The sequence below is a fragment of the Chelonia mydas genome, chromosome 19 (assembly GCF_015237465.2).
Source record: "Chelonia mydas isolate rCheMyd1 chromosome 19, rCheMyd1.pri.v2, whole genome shotgun sequence".
Taxonomy (NCBI): domain Eukaryota; kingdom Metazoa; phylum Chordata; order Testudines; family Cheloniidae; genus Chelonia; species Chelonia mydas.
Window position 1 is genome coordinate 5518309 of NC_051259.2, and position 17860 is coordinate 5536168.

General features: G+C 38.3%; 1 protein-coding gene across 5 annotated transcripts in view; it reads left to right on the plus strand.

Moving 5' to 3' along the window:
* NFYC (nuclear transcription factor Y subunit gamma) overlaps positions 1 to 17860 on the plus strand; it is a 58192-nt gene that overhangs the window by 25106 nt on the left and 15226 nt on the right. For 4 of the 5 annotated variants that reach the window (XM_037881736.2, XM_043532206.1, XM_043532204.1 and 1 more), the window contains 4 exons: positions 4103 to 4215; positions 9170 to 9241; positions 11701 to 11814; positions 14742 to 14837. In XM_037881736.2, coding sequence (XP_037737664.1) covers positions 4111 to 4215; positions 9170 to 9241; positions 11701 to 11814; positions 14742 to 14837 — 387 coding nt within the window. In that variant the 5' untranslated portion in view covers positions 4103 to 4110. The remainder of the gene's footprint in view (positions 1 to 4102; positions 4216 to 9169; positions 9242 to 11700; positions 11815 to 14741; positions 14838 to 17860) is intronic. The other variant, XM_037881737.2, reaches the window with a different exon arrangement.

Consider the following 17860-nt stretch of genomic DNA (forward strand, 5'->3'; position numbering starts at 1 on the left):
AAATGACAGAAACAGCTTCCTTACTTTGTCAGATCTTTTTTTAAACTTTCCCTTTATTTTTTTAGTAGTTTACATTTAACACAGTATTATATAGTATTTGTGGGGGTTTTTTGTTGCTGCTGCTGTCTGATTGCATAATTCCAGTTCCAAATGAGGTGTGTGGTTGACTAGTCAGCTCGTAACTCCGGTGTTCATAACTCTGAGGTTCTAATGCATTTCATATGGCAGTAGTAATTTTAAAAGGATACTTCCAAAATACTAATCTATTCTTTACCTTTTTTGCAAATGCCACCTTGAATAAAATTGAAGGAGAGTGTGTTAAAAATGTGTATGTGTTACTTATCTTGGGTGTATTACTTATCTTGCCCTTTGCTTACTTTCAGAATTTTGCTGAGATTGGACAGTCTAATTAGATTATAGCAGAAAGTGAAACTGACAATCACTTAACTTTTTATTCTCGTGCACAAAAACAATGCTGCAGTGTTTAATTAAACTATTTTCATTAATGACAAATCATGAAAACATTTCTGGTTTGATTTTAGTGTTTTTGACAACGTTTTACTATTTTGTTGTTTTTTTTTTTCCATATTTTGGTTATAGGCTACTGCATAGTATTTCCGTAAGCCTTACTCAGCATTAGATAAAACAATTTAGTAATATCCATGTAGGTTTTAGAAATATTTTCCTAGTGGCTGGTGGTTGGTTTTTTTTCTTGGTTTGTTTCATTTTGCTTTTCTGTTTCTTGTTGTTTGTAATTCATTGTGGTATTAAATAGATTTGAATGCAAATCATCTTTGAAGCATAATCTTGAATAACTGTTGATTTTGCCTTTTGAGTGAATTGCATCATGAGTTGGGGGAAAGTTCCTGTACTGTCTTAGTGTTGTTGATATGCGAGTTCAGTTACATAAGAGCATATTGCCATCACAGAGCAGATTTCAAGGATTAGCTTGTGCATTCCTAAATCTATATTTCTGTTCTTCATGTGACAAAGCAGAGGTGCACAAATTCAGAATTCAGTTACAAGACTTAAAGTATTTTATCTACCTTTATTTTCCTTTAAATATTTGAAGATTTTTCATTCATAGGCGGTTTAATTATGAAAATTGGCTGCAGTTAGAATTACTGAATAACCCGCTGGTCATTTGTTTCCAGAGAAATTTTGTAATTGCCTTTGCTTTGATTTTTACCATTATTGCAACAGTTTGGATACTAGCCAAATATTTATAGGTTAATCTCATTTTTGTAGGTTTTTTATATCCTGTCAAACTACCCCAACAAATTTAAAAAATTAAATGTAACCATTCACAGCACTTCTTTCAATATGTCCTGAATTTAAGAGTGTACAGTTTAGTTTGTACTAAACTAGCCATGAATGTCCTGCTGTAGGCTTATCTAACAATATTCTTTTATGAAGAGTAATTATTGTACTTGGCACAACAGGTCTAAAGCCCACCAGTAATCTCCCCCAGACAACATTCTAAACCACATCACATAAAACTTTAAAATTACTTTGCTACAGTCCTCCTTCACCTTGAAGAGGTAGGAATAAACCATTATATGCATTAGATCAGAAGTGAATGGGAATTGTACCTAATATGCCAGCTCAAAATTTTTTGCCCCATGCCTTTTCCCATTATATCACCAGACACAAATATCACTAAGTATGTTAAGATTTGTCTTTTGAAAAACAGCACATGGTTTCTCTCTCCACAACCCGCTGAACTTTTAGAAGTGGCTTTTTTTAAACGGAAACATCAAAGCAGCTTTGGATGACCCAAGAGAAAATTTACCATAACATTTAATTTCTTTGTTCATTTGGGAAGTGAGTAGTGACTCTTTTGGCATTCCCTGAAACACTTTTTATTCCTGGGGAATAACAAGTTCTGTCCTACAGTGTTCTACATTTCTGTAATTCATATATGCCCTCAGAATTGGAATGATTCTAGTGTGCAAACACAGCACATCTTACAGGTTTCAGAGTAACAGCCGTGTTAGTCTGTATTCGCAAAAAGAAAAGGAGGACTTGTGGCACCTTAGAGACTAACCAATTTATTTGAGCATGAGCTTTCGTGAGCTACAGCTCACTTCATCGGATGCATGCTGTGGAAATCCTGAATTCCACAGCATGCATCCGATGAAGTGAGCTGTAGCTCACGAAAGCTCATGCTCAGATAAATTGGTTAGTCTCTAAGGTGCCACAAGTCCTCCTTTTCTTTTAGCACATCTTAAGCATTCTTTTTCTAGAGTGTTAAAGATTTAGATTGTCGTAAGTTCTAGAGGAATCACACTTCTCCCTTAGTGCCTTTTTTTCCCTCCTGTGAAGCTATTTCTTTGCAATTAAAGTGCTTTTTAAGAGCATATTTGGGCTTGTCCAGCATTAGCTGCTTCTGGCTTAAATGTTATAACATTTTTTTAGCCACACATTTTTTAGTCTTGCAGTTTCTTCAAGGAGTTACTTGCATATGAAGGGTACAGGATTGGCCCAGTGTTTGTGGCAAGTAAACCCAAGTTCGATGTTTTTTTTTTTTTTTTTTTTTTTTTTAATTTTTAACTTAGTATAGCTAACTGCCTGTCAGTCCTATTCTTCTCCATGGTGGTTGTAATTCAGTTGCTGTATATTTTGTATATTGGTTGATCACAATTGCAAGTGTTAGCATACATCTTAAGTTTGGTCTCTTATCAAGGTACAGGTTATAAGGTGTCCATGAAATAAATTCTGTATAGTTCTAAAGTCTAACAGAATTTGCTTCCCAAACTTCAGTTCTAGAGTGCTAAATGACAAGCATATTTTAATAAAGTACGAAAAAGGGTAAGTAGACATCTTCAGCTTAAAAAAATCTCACTTTTGGCTGAAAATGCTTTAATTACTTTTGTAATGAAAACATAACATAAAAAGGGCTATACTGGGTCAGACCAATGGTCCATCAAGTCCAGTATCTTGTCTTCTGACAGTGGCCAATGCCAGGTGCTTCAGAGGGAATGGACAGAACAGTCAATCATTGATTGATACATCCACTCCCCGCTTCTGGCAGTCAGAGGCTAGGAACACCCAGAGCATGGGGTGGCATTCCTGACCATTTTGGCTAATAGTCATTCATGGACCTGTTGTCCATCAATTTATCTAATTCTTCTTTAAACCCCATTATGGTTTCGACCTTCACAATATCCCCCTAGTAACAAGTTCTACAGGTTGACTGTGCACTGTGTGAAGAAAATTACTTTAAATTGAATGAGATTAGAGAGAATATTCAGTTTATTTTGTGAATTTAACAGCATCTTGTGTATAGCCAGTTAGTTTCTCTTGGTGTTTGTATCTTTCACACAGCACCTGATGGGAGAAATGTGTTTTTAAAAATAATAAGCAAATGGGATATAAAACCACAGAAATTGTCAGGTTTCAAATAGGTGCAGAACTGTAAAGTCATTTTAAAAATATATTTAACTTTAAGTTGACTGTGTTTCTTTTAAAATAGCATTAAATTAGATGGAAATTCTGGGTAAAGTTGACAGTCCAGCCTTAACGCTTCCTCTTGCATGTAGCTACTTCAGAGATGGTGTGTAATCACAACATTTGTGATTTACAGGGTGTGGGCTAGTGCAGAGTAGTAGCTGCAATTCCTTTGATTTTGTTGAATTAAGTCGATTCTAATTTTTAAAAACCAGTACTAGTGTAGATAACTCATAGTGGATGGAAGCCAAAATAGAGATGACCTCCTGTTTGCTCACCCCGTTCTTCATTGGTGCTTACTCTAGTAAGTTTGCAGTCCTTTCAGATCTGATAAGATATTGGTGGTCTTTTAATTCTTCAATGAACATCATAATAGTCCTTTTGGACTAGACATCCAATAGAACTATAGTGTGTGCATTCCAATAATAAAAGGGAGTGAGTAATTTCTTGACAACCTTCAGATCTTTGAAACTATGTTGGAGTCTTTTTTGGAGAGAACAGGTAGTTTCACACACTGTTGTGTGAACTTGATAGTCATGTCTTGTTTGGAGAGTTTTGCAAAGTGATTCGGGAAAAACTCTAGGACTTTTTGAATCTAGTGTCTCCTCCATCTCTACTAATGTTTATTTTTTCTCCCCTTTTCCTCCCCCAGTTATCACCATGTCCACAGATGGTGGCTTTGGTGCCGCTGGCAGTAGTGATGCTCAGCAAAGCCTACAGTCTTTCTGGCCTCGGGTCATGGAGGAGATTCGAAATCTAACAGTGGTAAGAGAGTGTCTTTTGATAATGTGATAAAACCTTAAGAAAATGTCTAGTACAACAGGAGTTACCTGCTACTTCAGTGTCTTATAGCAAAATATTTTCAAAAACCAACTACGTTTGGCTAAATTCTTCTTCAGATCTGTACAGATAACTCCTTTGGAGTCAACAGTGGAAATTGTGCGTAAGTATCTCAAGGCAGAACTTGGCCCCATGCTTGCTTCTTTCAGTGATGAACCTTCCTAGCCCAGCTGTGGGGTTAGAAAATGATCATTATGTAGCTGAACTGTATTTTGATTTCTATAATGTACATTTTTATCAAAATTTGGGATGTAGCTCAGCAATAATGAAATCAAATGTACATATTTCATAGTTTATGGAGACACAAGAGAGAATGGAATCAAAGACTGTTTAATATAAAGAGTTGTAACTTAATTTCCTAGAAAGTTTCAACAGTATTCAAAACCTTTGGGCGGGGGGGGGGGGGGGAAGCAGTTTTGAAATAAATGTGGATGACTGGATTCTATCAGGATATTGGCTGCCTTTGATTAACTGAGGTCAAGTGATTAGGAATGTGTATTTAGGAATGTACTTACTACTGTTTGAATTCCATAATGTAAAATGGTGATAATGCTTCTAAATTTGTATACACTTTTGCTCCATAGTTGCCACATTCTAGCAAACAATATATAACATTGTTAAGATGTTTCCCAGAATTAAGGAAAATCTGTTGATGGAAGACTGATTTTTATTTTCTGTTTCCAGAAAGGAGCTTACATTTTGTCATATCGTTTTATTTGAAACTTGCTTGCTGACTTGGTACATTCAAAAATTCAGATTTTATGTCTTTTAAGTTTCACTAGTAGCAACACTTATAGCTTTAGTGCCAGGCCTAAAAATAATTTTCTGTTGCAAAGTACATCTGGGGAGATCAGGGCTAGGTGTTTCCCCAATACTTACTCAGTGGAAATTCACTAGCTTCTTCCTTCACCTGATTAAACCACTTTGAAACAGACTGGTAGTAGGGCTTCTGCCTTTCCCCTACCATTTTTCCTGTACGGTTGTAAAATCCACTGAGGAAGAAGTACATTTGTGCAACATTATTGGTTAGAATTTAAATGCACAAATTTCTGGATATTTAGTTATGGCTTCTACAGTAATTACTTGTTTCAGAATATTCAAGGTTATCTAGACCAATTTAGTTTAATCTATGATATTTCTACGCACTTTACTTTGATATCTAAGCATCAATATCAAGGTGATAGCCAGTTTAGGGCTCAGTATACCCAAACTCTTGCTTGTGCATAGCTAGACCAGTGCATCTTGGTGTGTTATCTTCTATTTTTCAAATAAAATATCTTCATTATTTTCCGTCCTACATTATTATATAAGCCTATTCCTATTTAAGTTAGCAGGTATTATAGATGCGATTCTGAGGGTGGAATTTTGATAAACTTTCCTTTCAAAAGTATTATACTCCCTTTAAGAACTAATTTGGAAAGTGTGAAGTTTTAAAAAATAACCTGAACACAAAGTGCACAGTATTTAACTAACAAACACACACACAAACCCTACACTTTTCACATGTTTAAATAACTCAGAGCTGAACAAAATTTTGTCAGATTTATTTTTAAAAATTTCACCTATAGGCTGAGAATGAACAATAAAGATTTCACTGTCCAAATTTTTTTCCACTTAAAAGATAAGCCTCTGAGAATAAGGGCATATAACAAAAATGTCTTTTCAAGAGCAACTAACATCTCTACTATGACATTAAAGTAGTCTTTCCCAAATGCAGACTTTTCTGGGTTTAATTTAAATTAGCTGAAAACAAAAGGGCTCAATTTGAAGATGAAAAGGAGTACTTGTGGCACCTTAGAGACTAACCAATTTATTTGAGCATGAGCTTTCGTGAGCTACAGCTCACTTCATCGCGGTGCCACAAGTACTCCTTTTCTTTTTGCGAATACAGACTAACACGGCTGTTACTCTGAAATTTGAAGATGGTCCATTTGAAATGAAGAACCCTATTCTGTTACAGTAGTCTAAAGACAAGCTTCCCCTTTCAGCATGTTATACAGTCTCAGCTCAAGAAACAGATGTAGCAATCTGTATGCAGAGACCAGAATTAATTACTTTGATCCCTTAGTGCACTGAGCTCTTATGTGCAAGAGCTATAGTTTGTCTTCATCTGCATGTGGTAAGGGTTTATTCTACAGCTCACCTAGTATGGGTGATTTAATTTCTAACGCTGCTGTCTTGTGAATCTGTTTATTGCATTGCAAGTTAGAAAAATGTTGAATACTGAGTTGTAAGCTTCTGCCTGAATTAAAATTTTAATAAGGTCTGGAGGGGAAAAACAATTATAAAACAGTCCTATCCAGCCACCTTGCACATAATCAGGCACTGAAATTATGTCTCGTAAAGCCAACACACTGAGTGCTGCAGCATATGTGGACCGGGGCAATTTTGAGAATTCATTTACATGTATTGTGTAGTGGGGGGGTCAAAGCAGTCACCTGTGATACAAACTGTTCTGGTTGACTGCTCTTTGAGACCATCTTTATTTCTGTTCTTGTGTTTTTGTGGTGTACACACTTTAGCTAGAATTCTGGGAAAAGGGGAACCATTTAAGAATTTTTTTTCCCCATAAAACACAGAGAAATGCAACCTCATCTTGGAGAAACTGTAGAAAATAGTACTAATGGTACATTAGTTCCAGAATTAGTTAGAAGAGGCGTGGTGAAAATGATGCTTAATTTGGAAAAAGAAAAGCTGAAGAATTGATCTCCTAAATCTTGCTTAGCTGGGTAGTAGCCAGACAACATGCAGTGCTTCTCTTCAACCAAAATAAATACGCAATATATGCAATGTCTAATAGCCATAGTACTTATTTATAGGAATAAAATAGAGTTCCCCCCCTAAAAATAACCACAAATGTAAGATATTATTCAACTGTGGCAGAAACTAGAGAAGAATTGTATCACTGTGAGATTTTCTGGATAGGTGTCTCAGATCTTCAGAGAAGTCATAACTAACTCAAAGATTCTAGATAATAAGGCTGGAAGGGACCACTGTAACTATCTAGTTTGACCTCCCGCATAACATAGGACTTTCCTAAATTAATTCCTGTTTGAACTAGAGCATACCTTTTTAGAAAAACATCCAATCTTGATTTAAATTGCCAGGGATGAAAAAGTTGATCCAGCGGTTAATTACCCTTGCTGTTAAATTTTTTTTTTTAACCTTATTTCCAGTCCGAATTTGTCTGGCTTCAACTTCCAGCCATTGGATCTTGTGAGTTATACCTTTGTCTGCTAGACTGAAGAGCCCCTGGTCAAATTTTTGTTCCCCATGTAGGTATTTGTAAAAAGTGATCAAGTCACCTCGGAACCTTCTCTTTGTTAGGCTAAATAGATTGAGCTCCTTGAGTCTTTCATTCTCCTAAGGCATGTTTCCTGGCCCTTTGAACTTTTTTTCCAATTTATCTACATTCTTCAATTGTGGATACCAGAACTAGATACAATTTTCAGGTAGCAGTCACATAGTGCCAAATACAGAGGTGATACAACTTCTCTGCTCCTACTCAATATTTCCCTATTTATACATGCAAAATTTGCATTAACCTCTTTGGCCACAGCTTTGAACTGGGAACCCACGTTCAACTGATTATTCAAAGCTTCCAAGTCTTTTAGAATCACTGCTTCACAGGATAAGAGTCCCCCATCTTGTGAGTATGGCCTATGTTCATTGTTCCTATCTGTGCAACTTTACATTTGGCCCTATTAAAATGCATTTTGTTTGCTGGTGCCAAGCTTATCGAGTAACCTGAATTGCTGTGTATCAATGACCTGTCCTCTTCATTATTTACCACTTTCCCAATTTTTGTGTCATCTGCCAACTTTATTGATAATGGCTTTGTTTTCTTCCGAGTTCTTGATAAAAATGTTAAATAGCATAGGGCCAAGAAGTGATCCCTGTGGGACCTCTTTGATGATGATTTTTTTTTGATATTTAGATTGAGATCTGACACATAAGCAGTTTTTAACCATTTAATATGTGCCGTGTTAATTTTATATTTTATGGCATGTGGTACCAAGTCGATTAGTAGTTTTGCCAACCCCAAGAGTTCAAAAATTGAGTCAAAACTCAGTCATGAAATTTGCATAAAAATCACGTTTTTAAAGAACAGATCATGTTTTTAGTTGTCTTCAAGTTTTTTTTTAAATGGCCCCTCCCAATAATGCTGAATGTGTGCTAAAAATTCAACTTTAAATGCACATCAAATGTGTGTGCACAGAAATGCAGGCCCTGGTTTCCTTTGCACTTGATCCCCACTTCTTCTCCCCTTTACACAGACTGCCCGGAGCCCTCCCTTCTCTCTCGCTTACCACTGGCAGGTTTGTGCAGTCCTCCGTCTCCTCTTCTCCCCTCCTCCCCCAACAGGCTTTTACATCCTCCTAGTTCCTAGTCATCTGGCAAACTCCAGCAGCTGCCCCCCAGTTGCCAGCCTGCAGGTGAGAGGTCTTCCCCTGGCCTCTTACCTCCATGAGCTTTCCTTTTCCTGCGCAGTCTGTTGAGGGTGGGGGGAGAATGAGTAAGATCCATGAGGTTGAGCTTGGAGTGCAGCCTGCTGTGTCTGCTCCAGGGCCCACCTCCTGTAGTGCAGGCAGCAGCTATGCAGTCTATTATACAGCATCCTTCGGCAGATGAAGGGGGAAACTATATAATATGTAACACTTAGAATGGCAAAGAAAAGTGGATAAGAGGGTAAACATCAAGTGTTTGTAGTTACCTTACCTTGGAGAATAAAAACCGTTGCCTCTTACAGGAAACAGATGCAGTTTAAAGCAGAAAGGGCCAATTTTGAATTCTTCTGAACATCACTTATTTCTTTCTTTTGTTTTGAATTATGTGTAGTTGAATAGTTTATGAAGTCTCCTTTTTTTGCTCTCTGCAGAAAGACTTCAGAGTGCAGGAACTTCCACTGGCTCGTATTAAGAAGATTATGAAACTGGATGAAGATGTGAAGGTAAATTCATATTTGGTCTTTTACATTGTGAAACAAAACTTACGGTTATGAACCCTGTTGATGAGCACGATAGCTGTCATTTCTCTGGGTCACAGTGTATGTAAGAAAAACAACCTTATTGTTCTTGAAATCTGAAGAAGAATTAAAATACCTCATCAGCTATCAGAACAATTTCACAGTTGATGATAGAAAGCCCCCTAGAAACTGGAGTGATTGTTTCTTTTTGAGGAGTGCTCTATAAAGATGAATATGAGGCACCTGACTTGGCCTACTTCATTTGACATACACATAAAGCCTTCTCTATCTAGGTACTTATATGGCCCCTGTTACAGTAGTATCTGAGTGCTTCACAAAAATTAATGAGTTAACGCTGTGAGGAATGGAAGTAATATCTCCGTTTTACATATAGGGAACAGAGGCACAGAGAGTTGGCATGCTAAAGGTCAGACAGGAAGACTGTAGGAAAGCCAGGAGTTGAATCGGGCTCTTGAGTCCCAGATCAGTTTCTTGCCCACAATGTCATCCTTCCTCCTAATACATTAGGTTCTGGAGATTATTTATTGACCTATAGAGAAGAGGTACTCAGGATGCCTTATGGAGATTAGTTGACTGCACCATTGTGGCGGCTGCAGCTGTTAGCAGCTTGATAGATTTCACAGTATTTTTCAGATACATTGTTGGACAACTTCTTTCATTATTTAACTGGCTTGTATAGCGGGGCACATAATTTGTACATTTTGCATTTAAAAACAAATTTCCAGACGTCTTGAATAAAGCATTTGCAAATGACTTTCAGTCTTTTCCCAATTCTAGTAATGACTAGCTTCGGTCTCTCAGTTTTCATATTCATATCTCCTCCTTATTTCTGTGGCTTTTGCATTCACAGCACTACAAAAGCATTTAATATAAACATAGTAACATTTTAAAAAAACAACAACCCTACAAAGGTATTTCAAATATTAGTACAAAACATCATATTTTACATTTTATCACGGAAGTGTGACCTTTGATATTTCATACATTTTTAGATCTGAACCCTTGAAACAAGCAAACTAAGAAATCAGTATTTATTTGGCATGTGATGAAGGCAAGTTATCCATATGGGGATAAGGGTGTGCATAGGTCTAAGGGGAAATCTGGCACATCTACTCGTGTAACACGAAAAACAAAAAAAAAACTACTATAAATATCAGGGATTTTTTGTTACTTATCCAGGGATCTTTTTGCCTTAAATTGGAAGATTTTACGGGATACCAATTTCCAAGAGAGTTCATGGAGCCAATGACTTCCATCCTTTTCCTTGTGAATACCACCCTTAGGTTGGGAGACTTTAACATTTAAATAAGCTCAGAGAAAAAGGTGTGTTCTTTGGCTCCCTTTGTTAATGTAGACTTTTTTTAAAAACTTTTGAACCAAATTGAATCCAAGCCTCTTGAGTCTCAGTTCAGTGCCTTGACTAAATTAATGCCAAATTCTCTGTAATGAAAGGAAAAGGGAGATGGAAAGTAAATAATATTGTTTCCGGGTGGCCATTGTTTAACAGGAAGGAAATATCCAAGGAAATAAGCCTAAAAGAAAGGTAGCTAAAGTGAAACGGTTCTAATAGAAAGGGAATTAGAGCCAGATTCTGCTAAGAAAATGAATTTTGGTTAGACTTATGTTTTTTTTATTTAATCTTTACAATCCGTTCTTACTCTGCCTGCATTTGTTATCATAGTATGTAAGTCACTTTGTAAATGAGTATTGATAACTTCTGACTGCAAGGACCAGATTTTTAAATGAGGCCTCAACCTGACCTCTGAATTTGTACCCTCATTGCACCAACAAAATTTGCACATATAAAAATGATTCATGTGCAAGCATACTAGGTGACTGACTACCCAGCTTCACACACACTGATGCCATATGCTCCTGCAAGTTAGGGGTTTTATATGAGCATAAAGTTGAAACAGGTGCTGAAAATTTGGCCCTCAAATGTTAATTGTAACCTAAGTTTCCACAATACGTATTATATCCTCTACAGTAAGTTAGCCTGAAAAGTGAAAGAAGAAACTATTAACCTGTGAATTGAAGCCTGTCTGTCATGTGAATTGTTAGTGGAGTTTCACTTCTGTTGTTAAAGAGTAAGATTGACCAAAACTTTGTGTTAGCTCACTGGCTTACCCTATGCTGTGCAAAATTCAAATCTGATAACCTTCATATTTCAATAAATAAACTTCTCAGGAAAATTGTAACTGGCCAGTATTCCTGTTACAGCGCTTGACTGAAAACTGGTAGACTTTTGGACTTCCACATCTTGCAATGAGATGGCCTTCAGATGTAATGTGGAAATCCCCATATCTCCCAAACTACCATTTCATTCATCCCTGGACTTTTTACCTGTTAATACGATACCAAGCTTCTATGGTATAACCAAGTGTAGTACATTGAGTGAATGAAATGCACATTTTTCATTACAGATGATTAGTGCTGAAGCTCCTGTGCTGTTTGCCAAGGCTGCTCAAATATTCATAACAGAATTGACACTACGGGCATGGATACACACTGAAGATAATAAGCGGAGGACTCTGCAGGTAATGGAGAGCTATTTCCATGAAACCTTGAACCGCCATGTCTGTGTTTTCTGACCCCTTTTACTTTCTAAATATGAACCTTATGCAGCCTTAAAACTCCCTGTCAGAAGGGAGTGAGATGGGGTCCCTGACCAGAGACAGGTGATCGCTGGAGCCTGGATACCTGACTAGGAACTCCCAGAGTGTACCACGGAGGAGGGCATAGAGGTGCAATACCCTGCAGCTGTAACAGTGTCCCTTGAAAATATACTGTATCTGTGGAGCAGAGATGAAAATGTGTTTTTTCCCTTACTTTCTTCATAGCTACTGTTGACACTTAGATGCCAAAGCCCTGGTCTACACTGGGGGGTGGGGGAGTTGATGTAAGGTACGCAACTTCAGCTACGAGAATAGCATAGCTGACGTTGACGTACCTAGATTGACTTACTGCGGCGTCTTCATGGTGGTGGGTCGACTGCCGCTGCTCCCCCGTCGACTCCGCTTGCGCCCCTCGCAGCGCTGGAGTTCCGGAGTCAATGGGAGAGGGCTCGGGGATCAATTTATCGTGTCTAGACTAGATGCGATAAATTGACCCCTGATATATCGATCGCTACTCGCTGATCCAGTGGGTAGTGTAGGCCTACCCAAGGTGATACATGTTCTGGAACACGTCAGATAAGCTGAAGTGTGAGGATTGATAGTCCTTCTAATTTTTTATCCTAGGTAACATCAGAAAGGGCAGATATCTCAATCATGTGCTCATGTGTATGCTTTATAAGTCTAGCCTCAGTGAATTTCTCTTAATACCAAATAAGACCCTTCCTTTTCCTATAATTCCTGGAATCAGACCCAGGATTTTTTAAAGACATTTTACGGCTTTGGTCATCATACAGTCATCTATTGTTGAAGCAGTTTCTAATGACAAATTACCTTGTTTGTTAGAAATTCAGCTGCTTTGTTCTTGAGTGTCTTCAGAACTTGGATAAATGCTATCCAGTAATGGTGACTTACACAATTTCACTCTTTTAGTTCTTTTTTTTTTTTTTTTTAAATACCTCAATCTGACACTATACCTGAAAAAAGTAACTCCATGGTATGTATATCTGCATCACCCCCTGAGTCCATAAGTAGTTTGGGGAGGGATTTTAGTATCCCTGGTCTCCAATGCCAGCCTCTCATCTTGGTAGGCTGGCTTACTCTCTTTTGTGGGGTTTCCTTCTTCTAATAAAAAGAAAAGGAGTACTTGTGGCACCTTAGAGACTAACCAATTTATTTGAGCATAAGCTTTCGTGAGCTACAGCTCACTTCATCGGATGCATGATGAGCTGTAGCTCACGAAAGCTTATGCTCAAATAAATTGGTTAGTCTCTAAGGTGCCACAAGTACTCCTTTTCTTTTTGCGAATACAGACTAACACGGCTGTTACTCTGAAACCTTCTTCTAATGTACTTTGCAGTCTTCCAGTTGTTATCTTTTAACTCTTTGCTCTTCACGCTTCCTCTTAGTCCTCTTAATTGCCATCTTATATGTTAACTTTGATCTTGTAACATTACTTGGGATACCATTTTTCTCAAATATGCTCCTAACAACTCCTAGTTAACTCCGTTTTCCCCCACAACTCCTTGGTGATGCTCACTTTGTGACCTTAAAATGTTCTTAAACGGTCTCCCTGGTAGTATACTGTAATATCACTTTTCCTTCACGTTGTTTCTGACTCTTCTAAAGAAAAGTCCCCTTGTTAAAGTTCAGTGTCATGGCATAACCTCTTGTAATTATCCCTTTGAGAGGATATTGAACGTATTATGTTAAGTTCACTGGGAATTAGTGGCTCCATGCACTTACTTCCTGAGCCAGTTCCTGTGTAACTGTGACTAAATCAAGAGCAGCCTTTTCTCTTATGTGCTTTAGAACCAGCTGTTCTAAGACACAATTATTTATGGTATCATAGATTGTAAGGCCAGAAGGGAATCATTGTGATCTTTTCATCTGACCTCCTATATAACATAGACCAGCGTTTCTCAAACTGGGGTCCTTGAGGGTACCCCAGGGGGTCTGTGAGTCATGTCCGGGGCTGCTGGCCCCCCTGATCAACTGCTCCCCCTCCCTCCCAGTGCCTCCTGCACACCTTGGAACAGCTGTTCAACGGTGTGCAGGGGGTATTGGAAGGGATGGGGAGGAGCGGAGACACGATGCGCTCGGGGGATGGGGTGGAAAGAGGCAGGAAGAGGTGGGGTGGGGCCTTGGGGAAGGGGTGGAGTGGGAGATGGAAAGTGTTTTTCTTCAAATGGAAATAAATATCAGTAGGCTTGGGGGGTCCAAGAAAAATTTTAAATAAAAATGGGGATCCTCAGGTTGCTAAAGTTTGAGAACTGCTGTCATAAACCATAGAACTTACACTCTAGGAATTATTTTGGTGGATCTTTTAGAAAAACATCCAATCTTAATTTACTCTTGATTTTAAAATGTTCAAAAATGTTTGTTTTTTCCCCTAAAAACTTAACCCAGTGATGCCTGGTGTACTCTTAAAAAGTTAGGTTGACCCACCTGTGTCACTTGGGGTGTGAAAAATCCACACCATGGAGAGATGTAGTGAAGCTGACCTAACTCCCGGAAAAATTCTTCAGTTGACCTAGCTACTGCCTGTCGGGGGTGGATTACCTAGGTCAATGAGAGAGCTCCTCTCTGAGATGGAAGGGGATAATTTTGCCATTACAGATCTTCTTATTGCTTGTGGTGGCTCAAGGTTTCCCTGAGTCTCTCATTCTGCTTGCCTGCCCTCTGCTGTTTCCGAATCAATAGTACTTGTTATGTGAGTGGGACCATTTGGGGCTTCAAGGATGAGAATTCAGTTCCATATGACGGGCATTCCCAACTTTTATTTTACTCAGCAACCAAACAGATGATTCTGAAACTGACGGATTATTTCCATTGTTTTGGAATTGTTACAGAGGAATGATATTGCCATGGCAATTACAAAGTTTGATCAATTTGACTTTCTCATCGATATTGTTCCGAGAGATGAACTTAAACCTCCGAAACGTCAGGTGAGTTGGGGAAACAGCTACTACTATTCTTTACGTGCAAGTTTGATTTTTCCACTATTTACATACTTCTGATATTAAATAGTAATGTAAAGTGAGGTTCAAACATAAGGCAAGTACAGTTTATTGTATGTTTGTGTTCAATATTTAATGTTTCAATCTCTTAGACATTTAGTTTTTTCTGTATTATCAATGTGAACATTGCTGTTGCCAGTGCCTCAGAGATGTAATTGGGTACATTTTAGAAATCTAAAATCTAATGTGTACAGAACACTCCAGTGAGGACTGAATAAAATGGAACATTGAGTATCCTCTCAGCAGGCACAGTTGTGCCTGTGTGTGGTTACAGCAGATACCTGCTCCCGTAGAATGAAATCTGAGTTCAAGGTCCACATTCCTTCAACCACTGAAGTCCAGAAATCTGTTGTCTTTGTAAATGTTTCTCCTTAAAAGTTTGTAATTGGCTTTACTTTAAAGGGGCCAAATGACTGCCTGTATAGGAATTATTACAATGAAATGTCCATGGGGAGGCAGCAGAACATAGTGGTTGGAGCACTTGCTCTGCTGCTAGCTTGCTGGATGATCTTAACAAGCCATTAACCTCTCTGTGCTTCAGTTTCCCAACTGTAAAATGGGGTAACGATACTTCCTGGTAAGTTTTTTGTTGTTTTTTTTTTAATCTTTTGAGATTTACTGATGAAAACCCTATGTGAGAGCGGGGTATTATTAAAAAGATTGAAGCTTTTTTTTTTCTTGTCATATTTCCTCATTCTGTCACTTTCAAGTGTCCAGTTGTCGCTTGAGTTAGGTTATGTGAAGAAAACAAAACTTGTGCACCTACTGGTAACTGATTTAAAAGTGAAAACTTGTATGAGACTGATCTATGTAATTGCTGGTTGACAAGGCTGCTAATAGAGGTTACAAATAACAAAAGTTGCTAACATTCAGAATGCTTAAACATCTAGAATCCAGTTGAGCTAACACATCTAGGCTGTTGGAGAAGAAGGAAAGACGTTGCTTCCCGCAGAAGTACCACATTCTGCATTTTCTGGGCAGTTGTTGCTACTGTAAACATCCTTGACTGGAAGCTGTAAGGTGCTAGAAGGGAGCTTTCAGTCGGATGTTTACAGCGGCAGGCTGCCACAGTCATCCTGAGCACCAGGCCTGCTTTGAAACGTGTAACAGGTTTGTATTTAAGAAGCACTGGTTTCTCTGCTCTTTGAGACTATGGCAGTAATATAGCAAGCCCAATATCGCTGCTTCATAAATCCAGCTTTCTGTGAGACCAGTTCATCACCTTTTGTCTAAACGCTTATTTTCCTCCACAGTTGTACCAAGCTGTAGAAATATGTAGCTGTTCATCTAGGTCTAGCGGTCAGACAACTGTACCTCCCTTCTCTACAAACTGCCTGGTAGACTAAACAGCTAGATTAGCACCCAATGCCATAAAGCTTTCTAGGGAATTCTTACATTTACAGATGATGCTTCATTCAGTACCTTGTTCAGTAGCCCCTGAAATCATTGCCTGACTTCCTTTTAAATTATGTGGAGTTTGTCACTCCTTCCTTTCTGGATAATTAGGTCCAATGTTTTGTAGGTGCTGGCGCAAATGATTTTATGTATCTGGAACTGCTGCTCTGATACTTTTGAAGGTTTGAGATTGTCTAAAGCTTTGTAGCAAGTCCATGATAACCCTTAGAATTCTCTGTTCCACCTTATCCTCACATCTCTTAGAAGTACTATAAAACAGCCTGCTTTCTTTGAGGTAAATCCCAGCAGGTGTATCACTAGGAAATTTTCTGTCATCCATTGACTCCAAGGGGGCTTCCTTCACATGCCAGTGTGAGTAATATACAGAAAATTCCTTCGCTTCAGATACAAAGAGCAGCACTTTCAACATAGAGCCTTAATCTTGGGGCTTGCTGACCACTCTACCTCAGTTTACCAAAGTCCTCATGGTGCTGGTGATGGCCCTCCAAAGGAATGGAATGCATATTTACCCTTTTCTTGATGACCTCCTGTCATCTGGGCCCAATCACGTTCCCTGTCATTTCTTGAAAAAGCACGGTTTCCTTGTGAACAGAAAACGGTCTGCTAACCTCATCCCATTATATTTTGCTATTATTTGGGAGCGGTGGTAGAACATCACTTATTAGAAAGTATTCACTCAAGAAAGACCTAGAAGATTATCTGATATAGAGAAAATTCAGCAACCACCCATGATTTATGTACATATTTGATGGGACCATGTTCTGTATATACTTGCTCACATGGTGAATGTCATGTATGAGAATGTTGCACAGGTTCCTTCAGTCCCTTCCCACAGAGCAGCCTTCTGATCCTTTTTCAATATAGCCAAGTAATGATTCCTCTGAAGCGAATTTGTTTGCTCCTGTGATATGTAAAGAACAGGTTTTCAAAGATGCACCCTAAACAAGAGCCATCTAGCAAAGAAAAATCTGTGCATGCCAGTTTGGAGGATTGGGGGGCCTGCATCTCAGGAAACCTGGAAAAATCAGGAAAATGGTTTCAACGTGTTTATGCTGAACCTAAAAGCAGTGAGTAACAGCCTGAGATAACAAAAGCCAAAATATGTGCACAGCATTGTTCACTCATTTGACCTTTCACTTCACCATGAAAGAGAATCTTCTGTAGAAGTCCTATTTGTAATCTGCATAAGTCCAAAATATGAAGTCAATTCAATAGTACATTTTCTCACCAGATGTAAATAACGTAGTTACTGTATAATCCATAGTAATTCTTCTTTCCGATCAGTATCACCAAAGCTTTCCTATCCGGGTTGTACAGCATAAATAACTGAAACTACATCAACATTTGTTTTGAAATAAGCTGCAATTTCTCAAAGCCTAACACCTGTATATTCCCTGCCTCTATGAACACTGCTGGATGACTAGCAATAAATTTTCAGGGGCGGGAGAGCTTTGATGGATGATATCATTGACAAAGTAGGAAAGGAATTTTCAGTGGAAAAACACACGTCTAGTTCAACAACTTTGAAAAGTATC